This window comes from Ahaetulla prasina, chromosome 4, assembly GCF_028640845.1.
Source record: "Ahaetulla prasina isolate Xishuangbanna chromosome 4, ASM2864084v1, whole genome shotgun sequence".
NCBI classification, from domain to species: Eukaryota; Metazoa; Chordata; class Lepidosauria; order Squamata; family Colubridae; genus Ahaetulla; species Ahaetulla prasina.
Genome location: NC_080542.1, coordinates 74,946,456 through 74,965,347, shown reverse-complemented (window position 1 = coordinate 74,965,347; position 18,892 = coordinate 74,946,456). Strand labels below are relative to the sequence as shown.

General features: G+C 39.3%; 1 protein-coding gene across 1 annotated transcript in view; it reads right to left on the bottom strand.

Annotated features, from left to right (window-relative positions):
- Positions 1 to 18,892, bottom strand: part of PDE1C (phosphodiesterase 1C) — a 424,232-nt gene that overhangs the window by 169,292 nt on the left and 236,048 nt on the right. The window contains exons 14-15 of the mRNA XM_058181457.1: positions 6,507 to 6,627; positions 5,346 to 5,521 (exon numbers count right to left, since the gene is read on the bottom strand). Coding sequence (XP_058037440.1) covers positions 5,346 to 5,521; positions 6,507 to 6,627 — 297 coding nt within the window. The remainder of the gene's footprint in view (positions 1 to 5,345; positions 5,522 to 6,506; positions 6,628 to 18,892) is intronic.

Here is an 18,892-nt window from a genome sequence, read left to right as displayed (position 1 = left end):
AGGATAGCAGATGAAGCACTCTGTAAGATATGAAGTAGCAACTGTAACCATCAAAAAAGCTGTCCAAGAGAAGAAGGCAGGCCAAATTATATAGACCCAGAAGACTTCTGGACAAGGTTGATGACACCCAGAATTTCGTCCTATGGACATAGCTATACTATTTCAAATAACCATATCAAAAGCACTGTTCAATGGACAAAAGCAGAGCTAGCAGAAAAAAATAAATATAGTTCTTCAATGATTTTGGGGTGTGGACTAAACGAAATTCATAATACATTTTCAGTTAAAAAAAATGAACTGGTGAAAACCCCTTGAAGACAGTCTGCAAAAGTTTTGCAAATAACTTAGAACTTCTGACAGATTTGTAATTAGTCCTAAAAAAAACTGTCTACAAGAGAAAGCTGGTGTTATAAACAAAATAAGAAAAGGTGATCAAAATTAAATGTGAATTTACATCATACATTATGCTTGTTGCTTTCCTGTCTTCTGTTCTTTGGGGGAATATGTTTATTCTGATTCCTAATTTGCCTTGCTTGAACAGTGATATTGTAAGCAGAAGGAGCTTACAATAAACCCACTAATTTTGCCCACACATTAAAAGACACTGAATACAAAAAAAACCCCATGCAGAACTTTCCCATGATGCCACATTCAAAGAGAAAGGTACTGCATAGAGCACCTTACATTAAAGTATTTCTGGTTCTAGGCAATTATAATTATCCTGATTCTTAATCAAATGTCAAAAGATTATAATGTTTTGATGTTTGCCATTTATGCAATTGACAGTTTTCAGCAGCTATCAGACTAATTCACATAGTTATAAGTGAAAGAACCCATAATGTTTCAAATAATTAATTATAATTTTGGCGATTCACAACCTTCAGTTAATACATACTTAAGGTTATTATTTTGACAGTACAATGGTAGTAATGAAGAGGCCTGAATAGGCTCTCACTACTAATTTGTATTCCAAAAGTAGCTAATGTGCTTTTTTCACTTTTCCCTCTTTATTCATTATTAGAGTCAACCAATGGTGGTATTCAACTATTTTGCATCTATTCTCTAGAACTGGTTTCAGAGAACCAGTTGTTAGAAGAAATCTCCTTTTATTTTTTCCCAATTTACAGGGCTAATCTTGTAAGAAAGACAGGAAGGAAACATTCTGGTGTTGTTTCTAGCCTAATCTTTATTGCCCTGCTTATGGAAACTGCCTCTTGGTTAACCTTTATTACATTGTAATAGCTAAAGGTTCTTGGCAGTATGTCCAGACTTATTGTAGCCTGAGCTTCAATAAGTCTGGACATACTGGTAATCCTTGACTCCCCTTCATGGATTACTGCCTTGTCATGGCGAAGGGGCTTGCATAGCTCAATGAAGCTATGAGCTATGCTGTGCAAGGACACCCAAGATGGACAGGTCATAGCAGAGAGTTCTGACAAAACATGATCCACTGGAGAAGGAAATGGCAACCCACTGCAGTATCTTTGCCATGAAAACCCCATGGACAGTACAAAAGGGAAAAAAGATATGATGCTGGAAGATGTGCCCCTCAGGTCAGAAAGTGTCCAATATGCTACTGGGGAAGAGCAGAGAGCTAGTACTAGTAGTGCCAGAAAGAATGAAGCGAATGAGCTAAAGCCAAAAGGATGCTCAGCTGTGGATGTATCTGGTGGTGAAAGGAAAGTCCGATGCTGTAATGATTTTTTCTCCATAGGAACCTGAAATGTAAGATTCATGAATCAAGGTAAATTGGACATGGTCAAACAAGAGATGACAAGACTGAACATCAACATCTTAGGAATCAGTGAAGTAAAATGGACAGGAATGGGTGAATTTAATTCAGATGACCATCAGGTATACTACTGCGGGCAAAAATCCCTCAGAAGAAATGGAATAGCCTTCATAATCAATAAAAGAGTATGAAAAGCAATACTGGGATACAATCCCCAAAATGACAGAATGATCTCAGTTTGAATCCAAGGCAAACCATTCAATATCACAGTAGTTCAAGTTTATGCCCCAACCACTGGTGCTGAAGAGGATGAAATTGACTGGTTCCTACAGCACCTTATAGAATTATAGAATTAACACCAAAAAATGATGTCCTTATCATCATGGGGGATTGGAACACTAAAGTAGGAAGCCAAAAGATAACCAGAATAACAGGCAAGTTTGGCCTTGGAGTACAAAATGAAGCTGGGCACAGGCTGATAGAATCATGTCAAGATAATACGATGGTCATAGCAAACACTCTTTTCCAACAATCCAAGAGACAACTCTACACACGGACATCACCAGACAGTCAACACAGAAATCAGATTGAGTATGTGCTCTGCAGCCAAAGATGGAGAAGCTTTATACAGTCAGTAAAACAAGACCAGGAGCTGACTGTGGCTCAGATCATGAGCTTCTCCATGCAAAATTTAGGCTTAAATTGAAGAAAGTAGGGAAAAGCCCCAGGCCACTCAGGTATGAACTAAGTCATATCCCTGATGAATATACAGTAGGGGTATATGAATACACAGAGTGCCTGAAGAACTATGGACGGAGGTTCACAACACTGTACAAGAGGTAGCAACTAAAACCATCCCAAAGAAAAAGAAAGGCAAGAAAGCAAAATGGCTGTCTGAGGAAGCTTTGCAAATAGCTGAGGAAAGAAGGGAAGTGAAAGGCAAGGGAGAAAGATACACCCAGTTGAATGCATAATTCCAGAGAATAGCTAGAAGAGATAAGAATACATTCTTAAATGAACAGTGCAAAGAAATAGAAGAAAACAATAGAATAGGGAGGACCAGAGATCTCTTCAAGAAAATTGGAGATATGAAGGGAACGTTTCATGCAAAGATGGGCATGATAAAGAACCAAAGTGGCAGGAACCTAACAGAGGCAGAAGAGATTAAGAAGAGGTGGCAAAATTACACAGAAGAACTATACAAGAATGAACTTAGCATTCCTGATAACCACAATGGGGTAGTCACTAACTTCAAGCCAGACATCCTAGAATGTGAAGTCAAATGGGCCTTAGGAAATCTGAGCAACAGCGAAGGGAGTACTATTGCCCTGCCTATTTAACTTATATGCAGAGCACATCATGAGAAAGGTGGGGCTGGGTGAATCAAAAGTTGGAATTAAGATTGCCGGGAGAAATATCAACAACCTCAGATATGCAGATGATACCACTCTAATGGCAGAAAGCAAAGATGAACTAAAAAGCCTCTTGATGCGGGTGAAGGGGGAGAGTGCAAAAGTTGGCTTGAAACTCAACATTAAAAAAACTAAGATCATGGCATCCAGCCTTCTCAATTCCTGGCAGATAGATGGGGAAGAAATGGAGGTAGTGACCGATTTTATTTTCCTGGGCTCCAAGATATGGGCATATGGGGACTGCAGCCAAAAAATTAAAAGACGCTTGCTCCTGGGGAGGAAAGCTATGGAAAATCTAGACAGCATACTAAAAAGCAGAGACATCATCCTGCCAACAAAAGTGCATATAGTCAAGGCTATAGTTTTCCCAGTTGCAATGTATGGCTGTGAAAGTTGGACCATAAGAAAGGCTGAGCGCTAAAGAATTGAGGCCTTTGAACTCTGAGGCTGGAGAAGACTCCTGCAAGTCCCTTGGACTGCAAGGTGAACAAACGAGTCAGTCCTAGAGGAAATCAACCCTGACTGCTCTTTAGAAGGCCAGATCCTGAAGATGAAACTTTGGCCACTTAATGAGAAGGAAGGACTCACTGGAGAAGAGCCTAATGCTGGGAAAGATTGAGGGCAAAAGAAGATGGGGATGACAGAGAATGAGGTGGCTGGATGGAATCACTGAAGCAGTAGGCGCGAGCTTAAATGGACTCCAGAGGATGGTAGAGGATAGGAAGGCCTGGAGGAATGTTGTCCATGAGGTTGCAATGGGTCAGACATGACTTTGCAACTGACAACAACAGTTGACTTACAACAATTCATTTAGTGACCATTCAAAGTTACAATGGCACTGAAAAAAGTGACATGACCATTTTTCACACTTATGACCATTGCAGCATCCCCATGGTCATGAGAGGTCAGGCAAGAAGTGTCCCTCAACATTGGCCACACCCACACCCACCCCATCACATGACCATCCAGCCACGCCTACCCAGCTATCCATTAGGGCAGAGAACTGGTTGTTAAATTATTTGAATCCCACCAGTGGAGTCAACCCTTTAAAACTTGATAGGGATGTCAGGAAATCAAGAGTATGGTGATGGAGGGTGGGGTCTGGAGACCAAAAATAAAACTTAGACAAAGTAACATTTTGTGCATGTAAGAGGCTACAAACCTTAACAATATGTTTACAAATTTCCTGATACCAACAATGTGTCTATGTAAACATGTATGTACACTATGTACATGACTTCAGGGTCCTTGAAACCAGAGGAATTCTGGTCTGCTGGACTCTCTTCACTCCCCACTCCTTTGTCAGATAATTTTTGTTGCCCTATGGAAGTGCTGTTTTTCCAATAATAGTTTACAACATTTTATCACAGTCATTATTAACCACTTTATGAGTAATGTTAAATAAAAATGTGCAACGAATTATTGTAGCAATGAATAAATAAACATAATTTAAATTCTTACTGGATCAAACATAGCACAACAACTAAAATTCAACCAACTAAAAAAAGAAAATATCTATTCAAATGTATTTGCAGCATGTTAAAGAAAAGCATTTTGAAGTCCCACAATAACTATATATATTAGAAATAGATTTAAAGTTTATTTTGTCTGAAAGACAATTGTGTATCTATAATGATCAACTTAATTCCTAGGCAGAGCAGATTGCTAAAAAACAAACCAAGTTACAGCCTGTGTATCCTATAACTCCAATTCACAAAATACAAAGAATTGAACTAAACCACAGACAATAAATCAAATTAATTTATAGAGAGGATTTGATTCATGGAAATCAAAATACTCAAAAAGTAAACTAATACACAATATTCTACATGATGTCCTAGTTTCCTAGTTTTAATATTAATATACAAAAAACTGATTTCCATAATACAGAGAAAAATTATTCACAGTACTCTTTTTCCTCTAGAATTGAGAGGGTTAGCTTGAGTATCTACCAGGAAGTAGACACTCTCCCCTTAGTCTTTCACTTCGTGTCTTCTCCTATATCACTGCAAGAATTAGATATGAAAAGATGTGATCAAGTAGTGTTCCCACTGAAATCCTTTTAATTGTGGTTCACATCAATATCTCAACAGAAACCTCTAAGTATATTTAGGAATCTTTCCTCTGCATGCATGTTCAGAAGCCTGTCTATGTTATGCATCATTTTGGTGCAAATTATTTTCCAGTACTGTTTTCATTACCTTTGATTGCTTGGGCTTTCCACTTTTCTCGGTTTTGTTGCACTACTTCTGTCCAGGTGGCTTTAAAACATTTGAAGTCCACAGTGAGGATGGAACAGTTGAGTGAGGCACTTCCTTCTGACCCAGAGCTCTTGACACTTGATCTTTTGACTTCTGAGGGGCTAAGGCTATTCAGACTGGGATTACATATACAATATTAATGGCATTTTAATTGCTAAGAGATATTAAGTCACATTACCATTTTTTCTCCCTTTCACTTTTTTGTTTCGATACATGTGAATATTCCTTGCCAATTTTTTAAAGTTGGAGCCCCTCCTACTTTACTGTAATTTTCACTCCCCAAACCTTGAGAAATACTTTAAAACCCTTTTCACATTCACAAATCCATTGTTTACAAATTAAAATAACCACATGGTGAAATAATAGCTGCTCAGCATGATTGTCACTACACTGGAACCTCTGTGAAGAGGGAGAAAAGCACAGGGGAAAGGACAGAAGTTCCCACCAATGGAAGAACAGTCTGCTCCCAACTCTATCCCATTTTTAGTTGAATGACAGCTGAACTGGAAATCAGCTGAACTGCTGACAAGGTGGGATCATAGAGGCATGGAGTTGATGATAAGGCAATCCAAACACTGCATAATCTGATTTACTCCAATTTTAATTCATTATTGAAGAGCCATTTGGGCAAAGAAAAAAAAAGTCTGGGTTGCAGAAGGCATCTACCCTTAAAGTGATGTTTGTAGTGAATAAATCAAATTGTTTTCATAATGAAAAGTGGGAAAATATCTCTAGATTTAATGTCAAATAAATTAGATACTATTCTAAATAATATAGCTGTATTATAATTACCATTATATTATTTGGAATAAGGTTCAATATCAAAAGCAGATAACATATACTTGGTCCAGACAATAATCCCAAAGGATTTATCATAATCATCCCAGGATATTTCTCTTCTTCCAAATATTATTCTTGTAATGGTCTTATTAGCCTGGTCAACTTGGATAATTTCTTGATCATTATATCACATATGATTTGAACACTCTTTCTTTACCCCAGAAAAATTTAAAAAAATTACACAAACATACAAACACAAACACAAACAAAACACACACCTTAAAGAGGAAGATTCTACTATAAATATATATGATTACTGACCTGGATCGCCTAAATCCCGTCATACCAGAGTTAGAGGCCTCCTCAATGAGAGGTATTACAATCTTCTCAGTCATATCAGTTAGCACAGTGAAAGTAGGTTCCACAATAAAATCAATAAAGCCTGGGAAAGCACAGAACAGAAACAAATGTAAGAAAATTGACTACTTAATGTCATACTTCCTGTAAGATAAATATACCAATACTTACAACAACATGGTAAATCTGTTGCTGTTACTACATACTATTTCCTACTATATGAGAATTCCTTAAATGGCCAAATAAAGCATTGTAAACAGTTCAACTTGCAACATATGGGAACAGCTTATTATACAAAATGACAGTTTACACAGCAAACGAGATAACTATGCTGGATTTCGTATCACAGATCACTAGTTGAAATGTTGTTGTTGTTGTTGTTGTTGTTGTTGTTGTTGTTGTTATTATTATTATTATTATTATTATTATTATTTACACAAAATGACAGTATACACAGCAAATGAGATAACTATGCTGGATTTCATATCACAGATCACTAGTCGAACACTTCCCAAGCGTTTAGAACTGCATGATGTATTGGCGAATTATGCGAGCAGATCCCAGTAAGGTGGCCTTCTGCAGCTGACCAATGGTGATCTTGTCAGCACCAATTGCTTTTAAGTGCTTGCCTAGGTCTTTAGGCTCACAGTGTGCCGAGTACCACTGGAACCACCTGCACTGGTTTATGCCAGAGTCTCTGCAATTCGATTCTCAAATCTTGATATCTGGTGACTTTTTCAAGTTGTTTCTCATCAATTCTGCTGTGATCAGGTATAGCAATGTTGACTATCCACACTTTTTTCTTTTCCACAATCATGATATCCGGGGTATTGTGTTCCAAAACTTTATCAGTCTGTATTCGGAAATCCCACAGTAGTTTTGCATGCTCATTTTCAATCACTTTTTCAGGCTTATGATCCCACCAGTTCTTTGCTACAGGCAGATGGTGGTTATGACACAAGTTCCAGTGGACCATCTGAGCGACTGTGTTGTGCCGTTGTTTGTAGTCGGTCTGAGCTATTGTTTTACAACAGCTCAGATGTGATCAATGGTTTCATCTGCTTCTTTGCAGAATCTGCATTTGGGATCATCAGCAGATTTTTCTATTCTGGCTTTGATTGCATTTGTTCTAATGGCTTGTTCTTGGGCTGCAAGAATTAGGCCTTCTGTTTCTTTCTTTAATGTTCCATTGGTCAGCCATAACCAAGTCTTTTCCTTATCTATTTTTCCTTGGATCTTTGCAAGGAACTGTCCATGCAGTGCTTCGTTATACCAGCTGTCAGCTTGAGCTTGCATCGCTGTTTTCTATATTGATACTTGGTTTGCAGTACTTTTAGCAGCTTCTTCTTTTGACCTCCATCAAAGCTGGTTCAACACTGTCTTTCACATAATCTGCCAGAGCATGTTTCTCTTCTTCAACTGTCTGCTTCACTTGCAAAAGTCCTCTGCCGTCTACCTTTCTGGGAAAATATAGCCTATCAATGTCACTACGTGGGTGCAGCGCATAGTGTATGGTCATCAGTTTTCTTGTTTTCCAATCCTGTCCAGCTCTGCCTGTGTCCAGTTTACAATTCCAGCAGTATATCTGATAACGGGTATGGCCCAGCTGTTTATAGCCTTGATGGTGTTACCGCCATTCAGTTTACTTTTTAGAAGTTTCCTGACCCTTTGCATGTATTCTTTGCTGACCACATTTTTCACTTGCCCATGCTTGATATTGTCCAACTCCAGTATGCCCAGGTATTTGTAGGCTTCGGGTTGGTTGCACTTGATGGTTTGTTCATTGGGCATTTCAATTCCATCACTTTCTACAATTTTCCCTTTCTTCAGTGCCACTGTGGTGCATTTGTCCAGGCCGAACTCCATGCTGATGTCAGTGCTAAAAACTCGAACTGTATTGGTCAGTGACTGGATTTCATTTTCTGATTTTCCGTATAGCTTCAGGTCATCCATGTACAGCAGGTGAGAGATTTTCTGTGAATTTTTAGCAGTCTGATAACCCAGGTTAGTTTTCTGTAAAATTGTTGACAGGGGAATCATAGCAATGATGAACAGCAGAGGTGACAAAGAATCACCCTGGAAAATCCCTCTTCTGATGTTGACCAGTCTGTAGTTTTCACTACTTCTTCTTCTTCTTCTTCTTCTTCTTCTTCTTCTTCTTCTTCTTCTTCTTCTTCTTCTTCTTCTTCTTCTTCTTCTTCTTCTTATTATTATTATTATTATTATTATTATTATTATTATTATTATTATTATTATTATTTACTTTATCCATTAAACATTGAACTCAGTCAACTGAACATTCAAAAATGCATCACAAATACCATTGACTAGTATCAACCAAGTACCTTCTTAAGATGTATAATGTTCCAAGTAGCACAGTTTTTTTGCAGTTCGCTGGTGTTATTGCAGGAAGCTGCAATTTCTTGATGTATCTTATAAAATACTTGGACATGGTACCAAGGGCCCCGATGACAATGGGTATCACTGTTATATGTTTCATCCATAGCCATGTAGTTTCAATGGCCAGGTTGCAATATTTTATTATTTTTTCCAGTTCTTTTTCTTTGACTCTGGCATCTCCTGGTACCGTAATGTCAATAAATTGTACGTTTTGGTTTTCAACAACTGAGATATCTGGCGTATTCTGTTCCAAGTGATGATCCATCTGTATTTGAAAGTCCCACAAGATCGTCACCTTCTCATTTTCTATAACTTTTTCCACTTTATGTTCCAATTACTTTTTGGATATAGGAAAGTCGTATTTTTTATATAATGACCAGCGGATTAATTTAGCAACTTGGTCATGTCTAGCTTTGTAATCAGTTTGTGCAATTTTGCTGCATTCAAATAATAATAATAATAATAATAATAATAATAATAATAATAATAATAATAATAATAATAATGATAATAATAATAATAATTTAATTTCTATACCGCCCTTCTCCCGAAGGACTCAAGGCGGTTTACAGCCAGGTAAAAACAACAATAAATAAATACAATACAGTTAAAACCAATGTTAAAAAGCTTATTCAATTTGGCCCATAATTAAAATAATTAAAATACATTACAATCATAAAAAAACGCATTAAAATTAGCAATAATAATAATTTTATGCCAGTCCTGCGTGGAAGAATAAATATGTCTTCAGCTCGCGGCGGAAGGTCCAGAGGTCAGGAAGTTGTCGAAGTCCTGGTGGAAGCTCAGGCTTAAATGTTAAACAGTTTCGGCTTTGTTGTTGCAAAGTCAGCAGTTTGGATTGTCAGTGGATTTTTGTATCTTTGCTTTCATGGCATTAGTTTGTAGTGCTTGTTCTTGAGCAATGAGTATTAAACCTTCCATTTCTTTCTTGATGGTTCCTCTCTTAAGCCATGCCCATGTAAAGTTGTCATCACATTTTCCTTCAAAGTTTTTCATGTGCTGTCCATGCAAAGCTTTGGTTTTCCATCTATTTAATCTATTATCCAGCTGTTTTTCCTTATATTCTGCCTTTGTTTCTGTTGTTTTTATAATGTTCTCCATTTTCACAGCCTGCAGCAATTTTTCTGTACTTTGGTTCACATAATCATTCAAACTTCATTTTTCTTCTTCCACAGTTTGATGGATTTGCAATAGCCCTCTGCCCCCTATTTTTCTTGGCAAGTATAATCTGTCGATGTCACATTGTGGATGTAAAGTGTGGTACATATTCAAAAGTTTGTGCATTTTCCAGTTCAAGTTTTCTAGTTCAGCCAAAGTCCAGTTGATGATTTCAGCTGAGTAGCATATCTCTGGAACTGCCAATGAATTAATGGCTTTAATTATGTTTCCAACATTTAGTTTGATTTTAATATTTTGCAGACTCTCCTGATGTATTCCTTTTGCATTGACTTTTTGACTTTTCCATTCAAGATATTAATATGCCTAGGTGTTTGTAACCATCATTTATTAATGCTTTCACAATGCTTCCATTTCCCAGTTCTATTCCTTCTATTTTTTTCCATTTTTCCTTGCTGCATGGATAATATAGCACATTTTTCAAATCCAAAGTTCATTCTGATGTTTCTGCTAAACAATTGAACTGTTGAGTACGATTACTCCCCGACCTTCAGACCTTTCGCCGTGAATTCAAGACCTTTCTGTTTCACCGCGCAGGGCTGGCCTAATACACTTCGTTTTTTAATTGGGGTTTTTATCATTTTTCTATTATAATTTTAAATGGGGTTAGCCAAATTGAATAAGATTTTTAAAATGTTTTTAAATCTATTTATCAAATTGTTCTTATGTTGGCTGTAAACCGCCCTGAGTCCTTCTGGAGAAGGGCAGTATAAAAATCAAATAAATAAATAAATAAATAAAATTTAAGTTCAGTGGAGCTTTTTGCAAACAGTTTTAAGTCATCCATGTATAGTAGATGGTATATCTTGTCATGCTGGCTTGAGATTTGGTATCCCAGTTTTGTGTTTCGTAGGATTATTGTCAGTGGAATTAATGTGATGTTGAACAGTAGTGGTGAAAGTGAGTCCCCTTAGATTTTCCTCTTCTGATGTTGACTTCACCAATGTTCTCCCCATTTGCTGTTGGAACTGTTTTCCATTTTTGCATGTTTGCTTTCAAAAATATACAAATATTTTTGTTGATTCCTAAGTTTTCCAGACAGGCGTTAATCCAGCTGTGGGGTAATGAGTCAAATGCCTTCTTGTAATCGAACCACACCATATTCAAATTAGTTTTTCTCCATCTTGCATTTTTTAGTACCATTTTGTCAATGAGCAGCTGATCTTTCATTCCTTTTGATTTTTTTATAACTTCCTTTTTGTTCTACTGGATACAAGCTGTTTTTCATCAGATTATTAAATACTGAATTTGCCATTATTCCTGTAAAAAGTTTGAATGTTGTTAGCAGACAAGTAATTGGGCAATAGTTGCTTGGTTCTGTGCTTTTCTGTGGATCTTTCATTATCAAATATGTTCAGCCAGCTGTTAACCATTCTTCTCTTTTTGCATTTTGAAGCATTTCAACAAATTGACTGGCCATTTACTGATGGAGGCTGGTCAGATGTTTTAGCCAGTATCCATGCAGTTCGTTCAGACCAGGTGCACTCCAGTTCTTGACATTTTTTGCTTGTTTTGCAACTATATCAGTTGTTATTACAATATTTTCCATTTTGTTTCGTGTTGCTTGTTTTTGAATATCTTTGATCCAGAAGGCAATTTTGTTGTATTCCACTGGGTTTTCCTATAGTTCTTTCCAAAAGTTCAGAGTTTTTTCTTTACACGGGTGAACATTAGTTTGGACTCAATTTTCAACCTGTAGAAGAGATATTGGTTTCTTCTGAACTGGACATTTTCACAATATCGTTTTATTTGTTCTTCCTATCTTTCGATTTTCTTTGCTGTTGCTATTACACATTGTTTTAGTTCTTCCATGGTTTCCATTATTGTTTTTTCCTCCAGGTTGTATTTTTTGTGTAAACTATTTTTCAGCTTTTTGTTCTTCTGTTTTCCTTCTTTCAAGTACTTCAAATTGTTGTGATCCCCTCGTAGTTTCTTGATTTTATTTTCAAGTCAAATTTTCCACTTTGGGGTTCCAGTGATTTCTTTTTTGGCATTTTATAACCCAGTTCTGCAGTAATAATGGCGGCTGTGCTATACATTAGTTGGTTGGTTTCATATAGTGTGCTGGATGGGATGGAAGTTAAAATGTTGTTCACGGCAGTTAGTACTGTGTTTTCCCAAAAATATGACCTATTCAAAAAATAAGTCCTAGCTTGATTTTTTGGGGTGGGCTTAATATATGCCCTACCCCAAAAGTAAGCCCTAGTGAAGGGGTGGATGTGGCCAGCACAGGAGGCAGTCCTTCCCTTCCCCATTAAGCTAATGGCAGCTGGGCCCATGAATCAGCTGAGCTGATCGGGAACTGCCTCTCATTCTATCTTGCTGGGAGCCTGGAGGTTTTTCTTGCACACTCTTTATTGATTTATTTTATTGATTTATTTATTTTGTCAAATACATATTAAATAATATATATAAGTATAAGCATGAATTGAATACATAAAATGAATACAACTAAAGGGAACATTAGGGCAGGGAAAGTAGGCACACTGATGCTCTTATGCACACTCCTTACAGACATCTTAGGAATGGGGTGAGGTCAACAGTAGACAGTCTTAGGTTAAAGTTTTGGGGATTTTGGGATGAGACCATGGAGTTTGGCAATGCATTCCAGGCATTAACAACTCTGTTACTGAAGTCATTTTTTCTGCAATCGAGTTTGGAGTGGTTCACTTTAAGTTTGTATCTATTGTGTGCTCTGTATTGTTGTGGTTGAAGCTGAAGTAGTCATTGACAGGAAGTCATTGTAGCAGATGATTTTATGAGCTATGTTCAGGTCATACCAAAGTCAGTGGAGTTCTAAATTTTCTAAACCCAGAATTTCAAGTCTGGTGGCATAAGGTATTTTGTTGCAAGCAGAGGAGTGGAGGACTCTTCTTGTGAAATATTTCTAGATGCACTCAATTGTATTAATCTCTGACATGCAATGTGGGTTCCAGACAGATGAGCTGTATTCGAGAATTGGTCTAGCAAATGTTTTGTATGCTCTGGTTAGCAGTGTAATCTTACTGGAGAAAAAGCTACACAAGATTAGGTTTACAACTCTTAATGCCTTTTTGGCGATGTTGTTACAGTGGACTTTGGCACTTAGATCATTTGATATGAGTACTCCAATGTCCTTGACAGAGTGAGGGTCATCTACAAGGTCGTGTCCATCCACCTTGTATTTTGTGTTCTGATTCTTTTTACCAATGTGTAAGACAGAGCATTTGTTGGTTGAGATTTGGAGTTGCCAATTTTTTGACCATTCCGACACAAAGTCAAGGTCTTTTTGAAGGGTAGCAGCATTGTTGGTAGTGTTAAATAGTTTATCATCATCGGCGAAGAGAACGCAGTTACTTGTAATATGATCACAAAGGTCATTTTTTTTATTTGAATTTATATCCCGCCCTTCTCCGAAGACTCAGGGTGGCTTACACTGTGTTAAGCAATAGTCTTCATCCATTTGTATATTATATACAAAGTCAACTTTTATTGCCCCCAACAATCTGGGTCCTCATTTTACCTACCTTATAAAGGATGGAAGGCTGAGTCAAACTTGGGCCTGGTGGGACTTGAACTTGCAGTAATTGCAAGCAGCTGTGTTAATAACAGACAGACTTAGTCTGCTGAGCCACCAGAGGCCCTTTATGTATAATATGAAGAGTGTTGGTCCTAGAATGTTGCCTTGGGGGACACCGCTATTAAAAGGTGCAAGATTTGATAGGACGCTGCCTATTTTGACCACTTGTTGCCTGTTTGACAGGAACGCAGTTATCCAATTATGGAGGGGTTCAGAGATGCCATAGGATTTTAGTTTTAGAAGTAGTTTGTCGTGTACCACTGAATCAAAGGCTTTACAGAAGTCTATGTAAATTGCATCTACTGCTTTGCCCTGATCAAGATTTGTAATCCATATGTTTTTGCAGTGTAGAAGTTGTAGATTACAGGATAATTTTTTTCTGAAACCAAATTGTTTATTAGAGAGTAGGTTGTTTGTTTCTAGGTGGAGGGTAATGAATTGGTTGATGATTGATTCCATTACTTTGCAGGTGATGCAGTATAAAGAGATTGGTCTGTAATTTTCAACTAGGCTGGGGTCTCCCTTTTTGAAGATGGGGATGACTGTGGCTAGTGACCATAGATTGGGAAGGGAGCTGGTCCTGAAAGATTTTTCAAAGATTTAAGCTTAGGGGTTCTGCTATAACAGTGGAAAGCTTTTTTAAGAAGAATGCACATAGTCCATCAGGTCCAAGAGATAGAGATGGTTTCAGTCTATATAATGCCTTTTCAAGATTATCTTCTATGAAATCTATTTAGTCATTATTGGTACGACTAGGGAATGTTGGGCATGAGCCATTGCTGTTAACAAAGACTGAGCTGAAGAATTTATTAAAGAGGTTTGCTTTAACTGCTTCATCATTGCATTCTTTACCATTAGATCCTTTTAGGGGTGGGATGGATCTTGAGTCTTTAAGTTTGTTGTTTACAGAATTATAGAAAGCGCGATTGGATTTTGTGCGCAGAAGGTTTTCTTCTTGTTTGATGTGGTAATTGGTGCATTCAATCTTTATTTGGTGGCATATATTTTTGTAGCAGCTTTTAAAGTTAGCTACATAGCCAGTTTTGTTTTTTCACCAGAGGGACTTTTTTTTTATTGGAGCTTTCTTATTGATATGGTGTTGTGGCTCTAACACACACCCCCGGGCCTGGCCACCTGCCAGAGGTTGACTCAGAGAGTGAGGGGGAAGGGCCATCAGGGCTCCCCTCCGCAGGGCCGGCCTCTCTGGCTCAGCTCCAGGAGCCAGAGGCAGGCCAGGTGGAGGAGGTGACGAGGCCTCTGTCTCCTGTATCTCCCCCTGCCCAGGCAATGCTTCCAGACACAGCTGTGGACAATCAGTTCTGGTTAGATCCCAGGTTTCGTAGACAAGAGAGGCAGGAACAACAAAAAAGGGGGTGGGGCAGGCACCCCACAGGGTATAAAAGCAGGAGGGGCTGCTCTACTACTTCGTGATGGACAAAATGAACTGACTGGAGAAAACTTGAGCTGAACTATTTGAGCATTTGGCCTGAATTATTGTTTGTTCCTAACTTCCTAATTGCTCCAGTAATGAGCTTTGTTGACACCGACATCTGGGAAGATAAAGAAAACCTTGGCAGACGATCACTATTTTGCTGCCAGAGCTGATAGCTGCTGTGGACTACATTGCTGGCTAATTGAGTCAGTTCACGTGTTTCCTGGACTGAGGTGGGGGGGGGACAGAACATCTGGGTAATTTGTTTTTCCTGGTTTTGGTTGTGATTTGTGGTACATATAGTTTGATAACTCTATTGATTTCAAGCAAGAAAATATTATAGTAGTCTTTGGATGTGATACAGTTAGAGAATAGAATTTGCCAGTCAAGAGATGAGAGGTCGGTGTCTATGAGATCATAGTTGGCTTTTCTGAAGTTGTAGTTTGGTATCCCATTATTATGGAGATTTTTATAAGGGCATATTTTGAGACAAAAGTCTATCATGCTGTGGTCACTGTTGGAAAAAGGTTATTTTATTTGTAGTCCATAAATTGACTTTAAGTTGTTGCAGAAGATGAGGTTGAGGCAGCTGTTGAGTCTAGTGTTGTTAGTTACTAGTTGATCTAGACCTAGATTTGTAACAGCATTGTATAGGTTTGTATGGATGGGTTCAGGGTTTTTTTTTGTTTTGTTTTGGTGGGGTTTTTTTTTGGTTTTTTTTTTCCATTTATATCCCGCCCTTCTCCGAAGACTCAGGGCAGCTTACATTATGTAAGGCAATAGTCTCATTCTATTTGTATATTTATATACAAAATCAACTTATTGCCCCGCCAACAATCTGGGTCCTCATTTTACCTACCTTATAAAGGATGGAAGGCTGAGTCAACCTTGGGCCTGGTGGGACTAGAACCTGCAGTAATTGCAAGCAGCTGTGTTTAATAACAGGCTTCTTACAGCCTGAGCCACACCGCGGCCCAGTTGTACATTCGTTTATTTTACAAATTAAATTATTATTATTATTATTATTATTATTATTATTATTATTATTATTATTATTATTATTATTATTATTATTATCCCAATTAATAAGAGGTAGGTTGAGGTCACCCAGAAAGATGAGAGGATAAGGGCAAGAAGCTACCCATGTCAATAGAGTGGTTAACTTGTTCACATGTGCAATGTCATATTCAGGGGCTCTGTAACATAGTAAGAAGTGAAGTGTGATGTTAAAGGACAATTCATAGACGATAGTTTCTGGAAGAGCGAGTTTATGTGCAACTTGAATATTTTTTAGGTTTAGTGACTTTTTGTAAAAGATAGCTACTCCAGCTCCTCTGCGGATTTCGCGATCCGACTGGAAAACATGATATTCTCTTACTGAGATAATGGAGTCTTGCCAGCACCAGTCCTGCTGCAGCATCAGGCAACCTCGCAGCCGAGGGCCCCTCTCTTCTGCAGCTCACCTTGTAGCTCTGGAGCAAGTGGTGACCATTGCCTGCTCCTGCTGCCTCTGCCCAGTTGCACCTGCTGCTTCTGGCCTTGCAAGGGCCCTTCACCCTCCTGGCCATGCTGTTCTCGGCCATCCTGCATCTTTTTCCCCTCCCCCATTTTCCTGCTGATCCTCCTTTCCTTGGGGATGATTTATGCCAAAATCATGGATGTACCTGTGTGCAGGGAACCCCAAGGAAAGGATGTTACTTGAACACAAGAAAGAGCTCCTACCAAGCTCACTGCAAGTCCAGGTGCCCTTCCCATTTATTGCCCCCCTTTTGGGAAGCATTACTGCTGCTGGTGTTAGGGTATTCAGATTACATCCTGGCGTGCTTTTGGAATGGAGAAGGTGCAGCTGCTGTTGCCCAGGCTGGGGTTTGCACACCACCAGAGACTGCAGGATTCATTTTTATCTCCCTTCCAAAACATATTGGGAAGGCACCAACAGCAGGCAGAGGCAGAAGGTGATCCGATCAAACCTCTCCATGTGTGTTTGTGTGTGGTGTGTGTGTGTGTGTGGTGCATGCGTGCATACGTGCATGAGAGAGAGATCCAGTCCAACCTTGGGAGAGTTACCTTGTACCAGGGCTGGCAGCAATGTGCTGTCTCTCTCTCACACACACACAGAAGCACACACACAGAGATTTGATCGGATCATTGCCTCTGACTGCTGCAAGTGCCATCCCAGAATGTTTTGGAATGGAGAAGTTTTGGAATGGAGAAGGCACAGCTGCTATTGCTATTGCCTGTGCTGGGGTTTGCATGGTGGCAGCGAGAGATTGCAGGATTCATTTTTATCTCCCTTCCAAAACATGCCAGGACAGCACCGGCAGCAGTCAGAGGCACAGGGCTGCTCACTTCATGTTCAGAAGCTGTTGCAAGCACATTTCAGGAAACAGCCAAGTCTTACTTTTTGCTTTTGATGCACTCGCCACTTGCTTGCAGCAACTGGCACAAGTGACTGCCTGCTGGCCTCATGGGAACTCTTCACCCTCCTTGCAGAACTGCTCTTGCTTGCCCTGCTGCCCTGCTGGGCTGCTCCTTCCTGGCACGGGGTGAGTCAGCTGAGATTTACAATCTTCTGAGCGCCCCTTCATCAGAGGTCAGTGGTAGTGCCACGCTGCCTCACCTGCCACCACCTTTGTGCTGCTGAGTGCCTTCCTGCAGGTTTACTTGGTGCTGCTTGCTCTGGGCTATGAGCTGAGCTCTTTGGTCCCTGGCCCTGTTGAGCATTAGCTGTCTAGTGTCGCTGTGCGCTCCAGGGTGCTCCAGAGGTTATATATCTGGGGCAACTCGCCCCACACCAGGCAGGAGCAGCCCAGCAAGATGGCCGAAAGCAGTGCTGCCAGGAGGGCAAAGAACCCCCATGATGCCAGCAGCAGCACAGGCAACTGTTCAGCTGCTGTTGACCAAAAGTGTCCCAGCAGCAGCAGAGCCAGCAAGCAGGGCAGGCAGAGGTTGGGGCACGCAAAAAACTTAGGCCATTGCAGCCAATTGAGGTAAGACTGTTCTTGAAGAGGGCACAAGGTCCATGGGGACTCCTGCTTCTTTTGCAGCCTCAGTTGGCTGCAAGAGCAGCCTGGATTCTTCAAGGCGGTGGCAGGTCGTCACCCACTGATCAGCTGTTCCATGCTGCTGATGGAAGCTGCTGGTAAGAGGGGAATCTTTCCCCCCACCCCCCCAACTCCCAGTACATGGGGGGGAATAAAACCTCCCCAAAAATAAGACCAGGTGTCTTTTTTGGTGGCCCAAAAAATATAAGACCTTGTCTTATTTTCGTGGAAACATGGTAGATCTTTCATTCATTTTCTATGCACTTCGTGAATGGCAAACAATCTTTTTCTTTCTATGTTTTTATTGATGTAGTTTTCAATCTTTTCTTTCAGCATTTTTGCTAGACCATTTAGCTCTACACTTTCGAGTTGTTGCACAGGAAAATCTTCATCCTGTATAGTAGTTTCTTCCGCTAGCTGGTCAGTTTGTTCAGGTGTTGGAACAGTTTCTTCAGCTTCATCATTACTTGTTTTCTTTTTAGCCAATGTTTCTAGATGTTGCATTTCTGCATGAAAACTTTATTACAGATGATGAAACATTTTTGATCTATTAATCTTTGTTCCATTGTGTCACTTTCCAGATGTTTTTCTTTTTACACTTGCATCATTCTTTTTTGAAATTCTCTGGCTATTGGTTCTGCCTGGTAGTAACTTTTGATGATTTCTCAGTTTTCTTCAGTTGTCCAAGTTTTGCGCTTTTATTCCAGTTGCTTTACAG